We start from the raw sequence: 15569 nt of genomic DNA, 5'->3' as shown, positions 1-15569 counted from the left end.
CCGATGCCATCAAAATGTCATTTACCACCTTCACAAGTGCCGTCTCAGTGCTATGATGGGGTCTAAAACCAGACTGAAGCATTTCGTATACATTGTTTGTCTTCAGGAAGGCAGTGAGTTGCTGCGCAACAGCCTTCTCTAAAATCTTTGAGAGGAATGGAAGATTTGATATAGGCCGATAGTTTTTTATATTTTCTGGGTCAAGGTTTGGCTTTTTCAAGAGAGGCTTTATTACTGCCACTTTTAGTGAGTTTGGTACACATCCAGTGGATAGAGAGCCGTTTATTATGTTCAACATAGGAGGGCCAAGCACAGGAAGCAGCTCTTTCAGTAGTTTAGTTGGAATAGGGTCCAGTATACAGCTTGAAGGTTTAGAGGCCATGATTATTTTCATCATTGTGTCAAGAGATATAGTACTAAAACACTTGAGCGTCTCTCTTGATCCTAGGTCCTGGCAGAGTTGTGCAGACTCAGGACAACTGAGGTTTGGAGGAATACGCAGGTTTAAAGAGGAGTCCGTAATTTGCTTTCTAATAATCATAATCTTTTCCTCAAAGAAGTTCATGAATTTATCACTGCTAAAGTGCAAGTCATCCTCTCTTGGGGAATGCTGCTTTTTAGTTAGCTTTGCCACAGTATCAAAAAGGAATTTCGGATTGTTCTTATTTTCCTCAATTAAGTTAGAAAAATAGGACGATCGAGCAGCAGTAAGGGCTCTTCGGTACTGCACGGTACCATCCTTCCAAGCTAGTCGGAAGACTTCCAGTTTGGTGTGGCGCCATTTCCGTTCCAATTTTCTGGAAGCTTGCTTCAGAGCTCGGGTATTTTCTGTGTACCATGGAGCTAGTTTCTTATGAGACATTTTTTTAGTTTTTAGGGGTGCAACTGCATCTAGGGTATTGCGCAAGGTTAAATTGAGATCCTCAGTTAGGTGGTTAACGGATTTTTGTCCTCTGGCGTCCTTGGGTAGGCAGAGGGAGTCTGGAAGGGCAGAGGGGTCTACTGTGGTGCCACTCCATAGAACTGTTTAGAGGGGCCTCCTGTGGTGCCACTCCATAGAACTGTTTAGAGGGGCCTCCTGTGGTGCCACTCCATAGAACTGTTTAGAGGGGTCTACTGTGGTGCCACTCCATAGAACTGTTTAGAGGGGTCTACTGTGGTGCCACTCCATAGAACTGTTTATAGGGGTCTACTGTGGTGCCACTCCATAGAACTGTTTAGAGGGGTCTACTGTGGTGCCACTCCATAGAACTGTTTATAGGGGTCTACTGTGGTGCCACTCCATAGAACTGTTTAGAGGGGCCTCCTGTGGTGCCACTCCATATAACTGTTTAGAGGGGCCTCCTGTGGTGCCACTCCATATAACTGTTTAGAGGGGCCTCCTGTGGTGCCACTCCATATAACTGTTTAGAGGGGTCTACTGTGGTTCCACTCCATAGAACTGTTTAGAGGGGCCTCCTGTGGTGCCACTCCATAGAACTGTTTAGAGAGGTCTACTGTGGTGCCACTCCATAGAACTGTTTAGAGGGGCCTCCTGTGGTGCCACTCCATATAACTGTTTAGAGGGGTCTACTGTGGTGCCACTCCATAGAACTGTTTAGAGGGGCCTCCTGTGGTGCCACTCCATAGAACTGTTTAGAGGGGCCTTTGTGGTGCCACTCCATAGAACTGTTTAGAGGGGTCTACTGTGGTGCCACTCCATAGAACTGTTTAGAGGGATCTACTGTGGTGCCACTCCATAGAACTGTTTAGAGGGGTCTACTGTGGTGCCACTCCATAGAACTGTTTAGAGGGGTCTACTGTGGTGCCACTCCATAGAACTGTTTAGAGGGGTCTACTGTGGTGCCACTCCATAGAACTGTTTAGAGGGGCCTTTGTGGTGCCACTCCATAGAACTGTTTAGAGGGGTCTACTGTGGTGCCACTCCATAGAACTGTTTAGAGGGGCCTTTGTGGTGCCACTCCATAGAACTGTTTAGAGGGGTCTACTGTGGTGCCACTCCATAGAACTGTTTAGAGGGGCCTTTGTGGTGCCACTCCATAGAACTGTTTAGAGGGGCCTTTGTGGTGCCACTCCATAGAACTGTTGAGGGGCCTCCTGTGGTGCCACTCCATAGAACTGTTGAGGGGCCTCCTGTGGTGCCACTCCATAGAACTGTTTAGAGGGGTCTACTGTGGTGCCACTCCATAGAACTGTTGAGGGGCCTCCTGTGGTGCCACTCCATAGAACTGTTTAGAGGGGTCTACTGTGGTGCCACTCCATAGAACTGTTGAGGGGCCTCCTGTGGTGCCACTCCATAGAACTGTTGAGGGGCCTCCTGTGGTGCCACTCCATAGAACTGTTGAGGGGCCTCCTGTGGTGCTACTCTTATTATGCAGTAAAGGCAGAAGGTTCTATAAGTCTCTCCAGTATCTTAGAAAAGGTTTCAAAAATTGATATCCAGAAATCTGTCAATTTCGGCCATGTCCAAAACGTGTGTAATAAAGTATCAGGAGCCTGCTTACATTGGTCACAAGTGGGATCTATTTCTGGTCTAATCTTGGATCATTTTGACCAATGGGGCTGGCTAAGATTGTTGACAGCATGTAAACTCTATTTCATCTCCAATGTTTATTGAAAACATAAATACCTTACACAATGAGCACTTGTTGTCTCTCAAATACATCTTTACAGTTGTTGCCACAATGGCAAAGATGTGGCAACAGTCAAAACGCCTAAAAAACAAGACTTGGTATCAAGAACAAGTTAAAACTAGCTGAAACGAGACACCTACGATTCCCCACAAGGCAGCTTATTGTCATTATTGCTAGCTATTAGGCAACAACACATGGACTTCTGCCCCATTGAAGCGTGCACATTGTTTTCGTGACGTTGTCAGCTAATAACAACACAGGGTGAGACCCAGATGCAGACACGGGGAGATGGTTCGAGTCTCTGATATTTCTTGAAATACAAGGGGCAGGCAATTGGCATGTCGGGGTCAGGCAGACGGGCTCAGTGTCAGAGCAGGCAGAATGGTCAGGCAGGCGGGCTCAGTGTCAGCGCAGGCAGAATGATCAGGCAGCCGGGCTCAGTGTCAGCGCAGGCAGAATGGTCAGGCCGGCGGGCTCAGTGTCAGCGCAGGCAGAATGATCAGGCAGCCGGGCTCAGCGTCAGAGCAGGCTGAATGATCAGGCAGGCGGGCTCAGCGTCAGAGCAGGCTGAATGATCAGGCAGCCGGGCTCAGCGTCAGAGCAGGCTGAATGATCAGGCAGACGGGCTCAGCGTCAGAGCAGGCTGAATGATCAGGCAGCCGGGCTCAGCGTCAGAGCAGGCTGAATGATCAGGCAGACGGGCTCAGCGTCAGAGCAGGCTGAATGATCAGGCAGTCGGGCTCAGCGTCAGAGCAAGCTGAATGATCAGGCAGCCGGGCTCAGCGTCACAGCAGGCTGAATGATCAGGCAGCCGGGCTTAGTGTCAGAGCAGGCTGAATGATCAGGCAGCCGGGCTTAGTGTCAGAGCAAGCTGAATGATCAGGCAGCCGGGCTTAGTGTCAGAGCAGGCTGAATGATCAGGCAGCCGGGCTTAGTGTCAGAGCAGGCTGAATGATCAGGCAGCCGGGTTCAGTGTCAGAGCAGGCTGAATGATCAGGCAGGCGGGCTCAGCGTCAGAGCAGGCTGAATGATCAGGCAGCCGGGCTTAGGGTCAGAGCAGGCTGAATGATCAGGCAGCCGGGCTTAGTGTCAGAGCAGGCTGAATGATCAGGCAGCCGGGCTCAGCGTCAGGGCAGGTAGAACTGGTCAGAACCGGGAGGGCTAGAAAAACAGAGACTAGGAAACCAGGAGCACTGAAAAACACGCTGGTAAGCTTGACAAGACAAACTGGCAACAGACAAATAGAGAACACAGGTATAAATACACTAGGGATAATGAGGAAGATGGGCGATCAGGGTGTGACAAACCTGTCTATAGAGATATCTGTGAGCCTACACTACTGCCTCATTAAAACAACATTTATTCATTCAAAAAGCAGTCAAGCTGTACTGTAATTTTTCCCACAAATGCATGTACTACAGTTACACACATACAGGCTACTGTGTGATGACATATTATTGTGTGTGTGTGTGTGTGTGTGAGTGTGTGTGTGTCAAAGTTTATGGCCACCAACTTGCTAAATCCTGTTTTCCAAAAGTGAAGATGAGATGACTGTTGGGAAGGTTATATAGTATGCCTCTCCCTCTTAGATGCTTCCCTCCACCTATTACAAAAGGAGCACGATATGTAGAGGCCACATCCTATTCTGGGCTTCATAAAGAGGAACCTTCAACAGCTCACATACAGAGCTTCTGCCTCAAAGGACCACTCCCTGAAGCATGGAATAACAAAGTCATGTAAAGACAGTGGAGTGATCAGAAGACGATTAGTGTGTCAGACTTCGTTTCAGGTTTGATTGTATATTTACGTATTTGTATACATTGACAGGATTGACTATCAGAAACAGGGAATATAGGCCTATATGACAACTTAGCAGCGTAAATACACACAACACAAAGTATTTTTGTTTATGTAATTCTACTGACACTAAAGGACGAGGGTGGGGATTCAGTACAAGGCTCAAGTGTAAATTGCCTTTAAATGACCTTTACTGTACATGATCAACTCAACTACATTGCTATGCAATCGGGAAAATGCAATATGTAACAACATGTTAATAAAATGATAGTGTTACTACAGAGGCATAAGTGTTAACGGTAATAATAACAAAACTAAATACAGTACAAGACTAAGTATCTAAGGGAATATCCAAACACTGCCTTGTTGAATCGACTACAAACAAGGTTCCAAAATAATGTATTCTGAGGAAAAAATCCCTTTAAAACTGGTGTGATGTGTATGTTTGAAACAAGAAGACACCTTTTTTGTACTTACAGTCCTAGTTATCCAAAATGTGCTCACAACAATACTTCCGCATGTTGTACAGTAAATAACAAACCACAGCAGTGATGCAGGTGTTTTCTTGCGAACATATCCGAAAAGGAAGATGGGTCTCTAATGAAATATTCAACATGGTGGAGGAATGTTGGTGACCTGCAACACAACACAAGTCCCACAGGGAAACTACTGGGGTAGATTGCTGAGAACATCAACAGATAATGTGTTTTTTAGACAGGCCTAATCTCATCTCCGTCTTTAGAGGCATTAGGAAAAACCTTCATCTGAATCATTTAGTTTCACTAAGAAACAAGGAAATAGTGAATGCGTTGATCGATGTCTTCATCAAATGTAGTATGCTATTCTAAGCTCTAGTATAATCTCTATCAACATTCAAGTTTCAATGAAGTATGGTTGGATTTATCAAATGTCAATAGCCAGTAATCAAATGAGAATCCATTCTTGGTAACAGGAAAGTGCTAAAAAAAGTTTTTAGATTTATGAAATGTATTGCACATATCATTTGATTTGACACAGATCCTTTCCTCATCTGAGTCTTGTATTGTGCTTTCATACGGTAGGCCTGTCTGAGACATCATGGAGGGTAACAACAGTAGGTCTGTCTGAGACATCATGGAGGGTAATAACAGTAGATCTGTCCGAGACATCATGGAGGGTAATAACAGTAGATCTGTCTGAGACATCATGGAGGGTAATAACAGTAGGTCTGTCCGAGACATCATGGAGGGTAATAACAGTAGATCTGTCTGAGACATCATGGAGGGTAATAACAGTAGATCTGTCTGAGACATCATGGAGGGTAATAACAGTAGGTCTGTCTGAGACATCATGGAGGGTAATAACAGTAGATCTGTCTGAGACATCATGGAGGGTAATAACAGTAGGTCTGTCCGAGACATCATGGAGGGTAATAACAGTAGATCTGTCTGAGACATCATGGAGGGTAATAACAGTAGATCTGTCTGAGACATCATGGAGGGTAATAACAGTAGATCTGTCCGAGACATCATGGAGGGTAATAACAGTAGGTCTGTCTGAGACATCATGGAGGGTAATAACAGTAGGTCTGTCCGAGACATCATGGAGGGTAATAACAGTAGGTCTGTCCGAGACATCATGGAGGGTAATAACAGTAGGTCTGTCTGAGACATCATGGAGGGTAATAACAGTAGGTCTGTCCCAGACATCATGGAGGGTAATAACAGTAGGTCTGTCTGAGACATCATGGAGGGTAATAACAGTAGGTCTGTCCGAGACATCATGGAGGGTAATAACAGTAGATCTGTCTGAGACATCATGGAGGGTAACAACAGTAGGTCTGTCTGAGACATCATGGAGGGTAATAACAGTAGATCTGTCTGAGACATCATGGAGGGTAATAACAGTAGATCTGTCTGAGACATCATGGAGGGTAATAACAGTAGATCTGTCCGAGACATCATGGAGGGTAATAACAGTAGGTCTGTCTGAGACATCATGGAGGGTAATAACAGTAGGTCTGTCCGAGACATCATGCAGGGTAATAACAGTAGGTCTGTCCGAGACATCATGGAGGGTAATAACAGTAGGTCTGTCTGAGACATCATGGAGGGTAATAACAGTAGGTCTGTCCGAGACATCATGGAGGGTAATAACAGTAGGTCTGTCTGAGACATCATGGAGGGTAATAACAGTAGGTCTGTCCGAGACATCATGGAGGGTAATAACAGTAGGTCTGTCCGAGACATCATGGAGGGTAATAACAGTAGGTCTGTCCGAGACATCATGGAGGGTAACAACAGTAGGTCTCTCTGAGACATCATGGAGGGTAACAACAGTAGGTCTGTCTGAGACATCATGGAGGGTAACAACAGTAGGTCTGTCTGAGACATCGTTGAAGGTAACAACAGTAGGTCTATCTGAGACATCATGGAGGGTAATAACAGACAACAGAGACAAAGATCATGATAAAGATCAGAAGAAAGACCCCAGATCCCTGCTCCTCAATGTTCTCCTGCTGTTTGGCGACCACGCTCCTAAATGTTCTCCTGCTGTTTGGTGACCACGCTCCTAAATGTTCTCCTGCTGTTTGGTGACCACGCTCCTAAATGTTCTCCTGCTGTTTGGTGACCACGCTCCTAAATGTTCTCCTGCTGTTTGGCGACCACGCTCCTAAATGTTCTCCTGCTGTTTGGCGACCACGCTCCTAAATGTTCTCCTGCTGTTTGGCGACCACAATCCTAAAAGTTATCCTGCTGTTTGGGGACCACGCTCCTCAATGTTCTCCTGCTGTTTGGGGACCACACTCCTAAAAGTTCTCCTGCTGTTTGGCGACCACAATCCTAAAAGTTCTCCTGCTGTTTGGCGACCACAATCCTAAAAGTTATCCTGCTGTTTGGGTACCACGCTCCTCAATGTTCTCCTGCTGTTTGGGGACCACACTCCTAAAAGTTCTCCTGCTGTTTGGCGACCACAATCCTAAAAGTTATCCTGCTGTTTGGGTACCACGCTCCTCAATGTTCTCCTGCTGTTTGGCGACCACACTCCTAAAAGTTCTCCTGCTGTTTGGCGACCACACTCCTAAAAGTTCTCCTGCTGTTTGGCGACCACACTCCTAAAAGTTCTCCTGCTGTTTGGCGACCACGCTCCTAAAAGTTCTCCTGCTGTTTGGCGACCACACTCCTAAAAGTTCTCCTGCTGTTTGGCGACCACACTCCTAAATGTTCTCCTGCAGTTTGGCGACCACGCTCCTAAATGTTCTCCTGCTGTTTGGCGACCACACTCCTAAAAGTTCTCCTGCTGTTTGGCGACCACACTCCTAAAAGTTCTCCTGCTGTTTGGCGAAGGCGTCTTATGAATCTGTAGACGTCTCAATTTGTAAAGTACCACCAGGTGAGAAGAGGATGGTTTATCACTACACATTCAATCTGAGTCTCTCTACCTCCCTCCCCAAGTCTCTGAATAGCCTGTTTCTCCCCTCAGACTCTACTGTGAAGCCGCCCACCAGACAGTCTCATGTCAACAACCCAGAAACCAGCGACCACATAATACAGTAGGGAGATTGGGGATAGTGGGGACACCATTTGGTGAAAATGATTACTGTTGGGAGTTTTGGAGGAAAACCAAGTAACTATTCCTATTACTGTTATAACTTACTTAGCTGTTAAAAAAGCATGATTTATTCCTGTTTTGTTCTGCAGTTTGGAGAATACTGAGCTGCAAGGTTTCCCCCCTGGTGCCAAGAGGTCGAACAACACCCCACAGCTAGGGCCCTCTAGTAGGAAGAGGGACAGGGGAGGGGTGGAAGACAAGATGAAAGGAACGAGCTCAACCAGGGTTCCAGTCAGGTGAGCCAACAACAGTGTCATTGTAGTAGAACAACATCTGGGCTCAAATCTATGAATTACAGTTAGAGGTCAATGAGCTTCAGCTTAAATATATCCTCTCCAAGGGATACTGCAAATTTCTAACAGTGACCTTTAACCAAAAGTACTTTCATTTTCTAACCTTACATGCTTTGTGTTTGTTTCTCCTGACAAACCCAGAAGCAGAATCAGGATCAAAATATCAAGTTCCTGGTCAATGTGCCCATGTGGGTCCCACTACCTGACAACAGCCGACCACTGGACCAAATCCAGTCACAGTGTAACGGCCGTTGTTGGTGGAAGAAGGTGAGGACCAAGGTGCAGCGTGGTATGTGTCCATATTTATTCAAATGAACGTGGAAATAACAAAAATAACAAAGAGAAACAACCGAAAACAGTTCTGGCTGGTGCAGACACACAACAGAAAACAATCACCCACGAAACACAATAGAAAACAGGCTCCCTAAATATGGTTCTCAATCAGGGACAACGATTGACAGCTGCCTCTGATTGAGAACCATACCAGGCCAAACACAGAACTAGCTAATCATAGAAAAACAAACATAGACAACCCACCCAGCTCACTCCCCGACCATACTAAAACAAAGACATAACGAAAGAACTAAGGTCAGAACGTGACACACAGGTTCAAAGGTTACTGACGTTGTTGGAGGATACAGGCTTTAAGAAGGAAGATAAGGAGCTCCTGAAAGACGTGGCCATCATCATTGGCCTCAATGGCAAAGATGTTCCTGAGCTCACGAAGCTGCTGTTTCAACTGGTAGAATAAGAGGAAAAAACAACACTGAGGTTTAAAAATATTTCATTTACCTGGGGACCCAATGGTAACATTAAACATTAAAAAATATATTAAAAAGTACCACATACGGATATCAGAGAATATCTAAAAAATCATGCAGAAACTAAAAAAGCTTGTTAGAGAGTTGAGAGGATACTGACGATCTGATCTATTTCAGTTTTATTGACGCTGATACTGTAAGCTTTAACCAAGTGTACAGCTCTTATTTAGAGATGGTCAGACAGCACTCTAATACTCACAGTGATGTCAACAGACTATGAGTTTCTGGAGGGGGATTTCAAGAGGCCAAGCCAGGTTGACAATGGCATTCAAAATGAGACAGCAAAATGCTTCAGTCTAGGCACATACTATCCAGAGCCCAACTTCTGTGTTTTACTTCTAGATGGGGAGGAAACACCCTGTCGTTCTCAACCAACATCAAGGCGGTGGCCCGTTCCTGTAGGTTCATGCTCTACAACATCCGCAGAGTACGACCCTGCCTCACACAGGAAGCGGCACAGGTCGTAATCCAGGCACTTGTCATCTCCCGTCTGGATTACTGCAACTCGCTGTTGGCTGGGCTCCCTGCCTGTGCCATTAAACCCCTTCAACTCATCCAGAACGCCGCAGCCCGTCTGGTGTTCAACCTTCCCAAGTTCTCTCACGTCACCCCGCTCCTCCGTTCTCTCCACTGGCTTCCAGTTGAAGCTCGCATCCGCTACAAGACCATGGTGCTTGCCTACGGAGCTGTGAGGGGAACGGCACCTCAGTACCTCCAGGCTCTGATCAGGCCCTACACCCAAACAAGGGCACTGCGTTCATCCACCTCTGGCCTGCTCGCCTCCCTACCACTGAGGAAGTACAGCTCCCGCTCAGCCCAGTCAAAACTGTTCGCTGCTCTGGCCCCCCCAATGGTGGAACAAACTCCCTCACGACACTAGGACAGGGGAGTCAAACACCACCTTCCGGAGACACCTGAAACCCCACCTCTTTAAGGAATACCTAGGATAGGATAAGTAATCCCTCTCACCCCCCCCCCCCTTTAAGATTTAGATGCACTATTGTAAAGTGACTGTTCCACTGGATGTCATAAGGTGAATGCACCAATTTGTAAGTCGCTCTGGATAAGAGCGTCTGCTAAATGACTTAAATGTAAATGTAAATGTAATGTAAATGAAACACTAACAGAGAGTTTTCTTGGAAAAGGCAAAACAATGGAGTCACCAACATGGATCAGAAGCATTAAGCAACGTGTACAATTCCACAGCAGTCTTCCCCATATTTACCTCTGTTCCAGCAAGGTGTAAAGTAAATACGGATGGCCTGACAACTGCCCAATCACATTATGATCCTAGAGTTTGGGCAACAAGTATATACATACATTGTGAGATAAAGAGTCAACTAACAGGGCCAAGGACATTCTGGTAAATTAAGAAAACTCTTGATGGAACTGTTGACTTGTCCAGAAGTTGAATTAGAGAACAACTGTACAAAACCTCCTGTGGAAAATGATGAGGCATTTAAGAGCATGTGTGTAATGCAGCTTGTTGGGTCAGACAATTCAGAATGGAAGTGAGAGAGGCTGAGAACCAAAAGGATGAGAGCAGACAGGCAAAACAATCAGAGATGTAACACATATGTACTAATGGAAGCTCTAAAGCCTAGACTTATTATGTTGATATAAAAATCTCTAGCCTTACTTTTGTTACGACTTTTATTTTACTGTAATGTTGAGGCACCGTTATTGTTTACACCCTGGGGACTTTTATTTTGAAAGTGATAGTATTCCCAGAGGCACCTTTGAGAGGGTGTGGAGAAAAAGACACAGAGTGGACGTTGATGACTGCTTGGCTGTATGTCTTGGTCCAGAGAAATTCAACTACACCTAACAGTTTTCCATTGTAGCCCGTGTGTTATTTTTACTGCCAATCCACAAGTCCTCTGTTGGAGGTAGTGTTTAATACCTACAAGTAGAAATAAGAGTTATACAAATCTATCCAATCCACAAGTCCTCTGTTGGAGGTAGTGTTTAATACCTACAAGTAGAAATAAGAGTTATACAAATCTATCCAATCCACAAGTCCTCTGTTGGAGGTAGTGTTTAATACCTACAAGTAGAAATAAGAGTTATACAAATCTATCCAATCCACAAGTCCTCTGTTGGAGGTAGTGTTTAATACCTACAAGTAGAAATAAGAGTTATACAAATCTATCCAATCCACAAGTCCTCTGTTGGAGGTAGTGTTTAATACCTACAAGTAGAAATAAGAGTTATACAAATCTATCCAATCCACAAGTCCTCTGTTGGAGGTAGTGTTTAATACCTACAAGTAGAAATAAGAGTTATACAAATCTATCCAATCCACAAGTCCTCTGTTGGAGGTAGTGTTTAATACCTACAAGTAGAAATAAGAGTTATACAAATCTATCCAATCCACAAGTCCTCTGTTGGAGGTAGTGTTTAATACCTACAAGTAGAAATAAGAGTTATACAAATCTATCCAATCCAGAATGAGAATGTCATGTCCAAAAAAGACAAACTCAAATGTTGCTAAATGACCTTATGACTGGATGAATCTCTAGTCGTACACAACAATGGATGCAACCATTTGTGCCAGAATTCTCACCAGACACCAGCTTTTATGGTGTAGACACACAGTATGAACCAATTAGGATTGAGGAGTATAATAAGTTAGCCAGGACACTAGGGTTACATCACTTACTGTTACAATAAGTACCATGGGATCTTTAATGACCACAGTCAGGACATCCGTTTAACGTCCCATCTGAAAGGCTGCACCTTACACAGGGCAATGTCCCTGTCACTGGCCCTGGGCATTGGGAACTCCTTAGACCAGAGGGAAAAGTGCCCCCTACTGGTTATCCAACACACCACTTCCAGCCTACTGTGTACATATGTGTTGTGTCCAATATAAGGGCTCCATTCAATCCCTAGCGCTAAAGATAGAGTGCGATTGAAATGTAAAGGTCATTTCCGATTGAGTAGATATATTTAGCGTTTACCATTAATGCAGTCTCGGCAAACATGGGAACATTGTTTTTCATTGAAATCACTGTGCACATACTGTAGGGTAGATAGGGTTTGATGGACGAGTAGAGAAACCTGTCTGACTGTGACTGCATGACTGCCCTTCAGGCTGTGATGAGATTCAAATGAACTTAATCACTGAATACTTTGTTGTGAAATTTAGTTTGAATCATAATTAATATTAACAAAGAGTTACTGATTTAAAATACAGTGACATGTAGAGTGAATGGAAAACACCTTTTAGTTTGAATCATAATGCCAGGCCAGAACTAACCATTTTATAAAAGGGTATAAAGCTATGCTATTTAATGGTAAGATTCGTCCTTCCCGAGTCCTATACTACCAGTTGTGGTTAAGTACTGTACAATCTACTGTCATTTTATAACTATGCCATGCATACTCTAACCATCACATATTATGTCCAGTAATCACAGATAATTCACTTTTGACATAAGTGTGATTTGATGATTTCACAACATCTTTTCTGTCCGTTTTTGCCTGCCTCATAATAAACAGCTGGTAAACCCAATGTAGTAGAAACACTTCAATGATAATCCCCATCTCTATGCAGTCTCACTGTTAAACACACATCAGAGTTAGAATTTGACTCAGATACTGAAAAAGGATGCAGTGAACCTGCAGGAAGACATGGTACCAAGAGAAGACTTGACTATTCAAGTACATTTTTGAAATATTTTCTTTTATTTTTTTGTCTGAAATTACAGCAATATATTCATAAATACCTAATTACTACATTCAACAAATAATATATTACATTACAATTAATTCAAACAAGTACATTTTAAAAATCAGAGTTTCACAGCATCTAGAGTCTAGACATCCTCCATAGAGTCAGGGGCCTATTGCGTGTGCGTGCGTAGTAGAGTAAGGAGGCTCTGGGGAAGGGCCTAACGTCCTCCCGCTAACTCATTGGCTGCTTAACTCAGTGGTAGCGCTTGCTGTTTGATTGACAAGTGGTGCTCCTATCGTAGCTCTGCTCTGGTCTGTAAACATGGTTCCGCCTCCCTAACTGGGTGTTTCTCTGAGAGCTCACCAGGAGTGGAACAAAGAGGGATGTAGGGACCAGACCTGCAGCCACCCTCCCCTCCCTGTCATCTCACATCCACAGCATCAGACTGGAGTTCAAACAGAACCCCTTTAGGACTACATACTCAAAGCCTTGTCAACTCTGACTGACAGCACTACAATACCCATGCTGCATTGCGATATATGCTGCCGGAGGTCCTCCTGCAAGGCTAAAAGGCCAGACACTCCCACAGAAGGAAGGTAGGGGAATAGACAGACTGGGGAACAGGGGTACTGAGGCACAGGAGACCGCTATGGCCAGCAGTGAGGTGGACACTGTTGCAGGCTTGAAAACACACACTATAGATGCACAGTGCAGGGCAGGGCAATGATTCATAGACTTGGCAAAAGAGAACCTTTAATAGACTTTGGATTTGAGGGCCCTCAAGTGAAAAACAATTGTCCATTAACCAATTGTTGGCAAGGGCTTTGACATTATGATAAGTGGGATAAATGTAGTAATATAATATGTTTAGAAGTGGGTTGGCCATTTCAATTCAGGGAGTTATTTTAATTACTCTATTTGGAGGTTTAAAAGTCTCATGATATTTTGTGTGAGGGAGGGCTACTTTTTGGCACTATTTCCTTTTATGGCAAACACAAAGGAGAATAATCTTGACGTGGTATTGTCTGCATTGTTCCCTCCTCTCTGTGGGTTTAGTGATATGAATGTCTCTTCATAATGGGTGTTGTGCCCCTTGTGCTTAATGATAAGGTCCAGAGAGATGGGTCTAGTTATCAGTTAACAGTTCTACTCAGCGCCCATCCCTGGACTGGAGCTGAAGGGGGAAAAAGGAGAGAGAGAAATAAAGGATGACATTGTAACTGTAGCTGTCACTCACTATTTCCCATGGGTAACTACTCACACAGGGAGTGTGGTAAAACACGCTGTTCCTGACAGGAGGGGTTCTCTGTGGGCCTGGTGTTCTGATGGAGTGCATGGATCTGGGAGGCCTGTGGGGCCTGGAGTTAGGTCTTACCCCCATCTCAGTGAGCCTTACGGGGCCTGGAGGCCAGGGGAGGGAGGGCTGTGGCTGGAGCTCAGGCTGCTGCTACGGCAGCACACATGGCTGGGTCAAAGGGGGAGAGGAGAAGAGGAGCATGTTCTCTCTCCTTTTCTCCTTCCATCTACACCTCTGAACAGGGCAGTTCTGACCAGCAGCAGAACAAACACTAAAAGCAAAGCTTTCTGTTTCACCCAAAAAAGCATGAACATATAAAAAAAATGGCAGGCTTATTTTCTTCTTCTTAAAAGAACAATGATTAAAGTAATAAAAACATACAAAATTATTTTTAGTCTTAATATTATTTACAATACAAGGCTGAAGCACCTTTTAAATTCTTATTCTCATCTCGAAATAAAACATTTCCTTTATTCATTCCAAAATGTGCATTTTGTAAGTTCTTCCCTAATTTGAACAGTTCTTTGTCGTAACACAGTACCACCAGGTAGTTCTTCAGGTCTTTCTCTTTAAGTGCATTTCAAGTTTGAAAGCTGGCCTGACCTGCCACCAGGAGAGATGCTGGGAGGTTCAGTCCTGTCCGATTGGCCAGAGGTAGGGGCATTGGATTGGTGGTAGATGGCGCTCTGTCACGTGATCACACCCATTCCAGGGCTGAGCTGCTCTCCGATTACAGGATTGTCTGTGTGGGCGTGGCAGTGAGGGGAGCCCAGGATGGGGCTGGGACTGCAATGTAAGAGAGTAACTGGTGCCTGCTGAAGAGAATGGTGTGAGTGTGTTCCTCTGTATGTTTGTGTGTGTGTGTTGACCATGCCGCCCTAGAGCTTTGCCCCGTGTGTGACGTGCCTGTTGCTCCCTCTGACCCCAGGGTTATCACAGACCACTGGCTGGTGGCACCGTCCCTGGCAGGCTGGCAGCAGCCCCATCCATCTATCAATGAATCCATTAATTCATCCCTCTCTCCTGTGGAGCTGTCACCTGGGGGGGGGTAACCCTTGTAGTGCCCTCCCCTGGCCCAGTGGAGCTGTCACCTGGGGGGGTAACCCTTGTAGTGCCCTCCCCTGCCCCAGTGGGGCTGTCACCTGGGGGGGTAACCCTTGTAGTGCCCTCCCCTGGCCCAGTGGGGCTGCGGCAGCGTCAGACACTTCCTGAAGTGCTCCAACTCGGCCTGTAACTTCTCCCTCTCCACCGCCAGCTTCTGTCTCTGAGACATCAACTCCTTTAAACAGAGAAGAAGGGAGAGAGAGAGAGAGAGAGAGAGTGGGGGGAGTAGAGTCAATAAAACCATATTAACAAAAATGTAACACCATAAAGAGAAAGTAACAAAACACAGCACAATGATACAGACTCACCCACACATTTGCTTAGAATTATGTGGCATTATTTAATATTATTTTA

General features: G+C 45.1%; 2 protein-coding genes across 2 annotated transcripts in view; one reads left to right on the top strand and one right to left on the bottom strand.

The window, feature by feature from the left end:
• The first annotated feature begins 2971 nt into the window (after positions 1–2971).
• LOC124034844 lies at positions 2972–9531 on the top strand. The gene is made up of 5 exons (XM_046348266.1): positions 2972–3075; positions 5448–7962; positions 8111–8257; positions 8456–8581; positions 9478–9531. Exons 1-2 carry the CDS (start codon positions 2972–2974, stop codon positions 6970–6972), a joined length of 1629 nt encoding a protein of 542 aa, XP_046204222.1. The 3' UTR covers positions 6973–7962; positions 8111–8257; positions 8456–8581; positions 9478–9531.
• A 3271-nt stretch (positions 9532–12802) lies between these two features.
• LOC124035662 (genetic suppressor element 1-like) overlaps positions 12803–15569 on the bottom strand; it is a 521622-nt gene continuing 518855 nt past the window's right edge. Inside the window, 1 exon segment of the mRNA XM_046349230.1 lies at positions 12803–15390. Within this exon segment, the coding sequence (XP_046205186.1) occupies positions 15250–15390 (141 nt within the window). The 3' untranslated portion in view covers positions 12803–15249.

This window comes from Oncorhynchus gorbuscha, linkage group LG05, assembly GCF_021184085.1.
Source record: "Oncorhynchus gorbuscha isolate QuinsamMale2020 ecotype Even-year linkage group LG05, OgorEven_v1.0, whole genome shotgun sequence".
Lineage (NCBI taxonomy): Eukaryota > Metazoa > Chordata > Actinopteri > Salmoniformes > Salmonidae > Oncorhynchus > Oncorhynchus gorbuscha.
The sequence above is the reverse complement of the archived record's forward strand: the minus strand, read 5'-3'. Positions and strand labels throughout refer to the sequence as shown.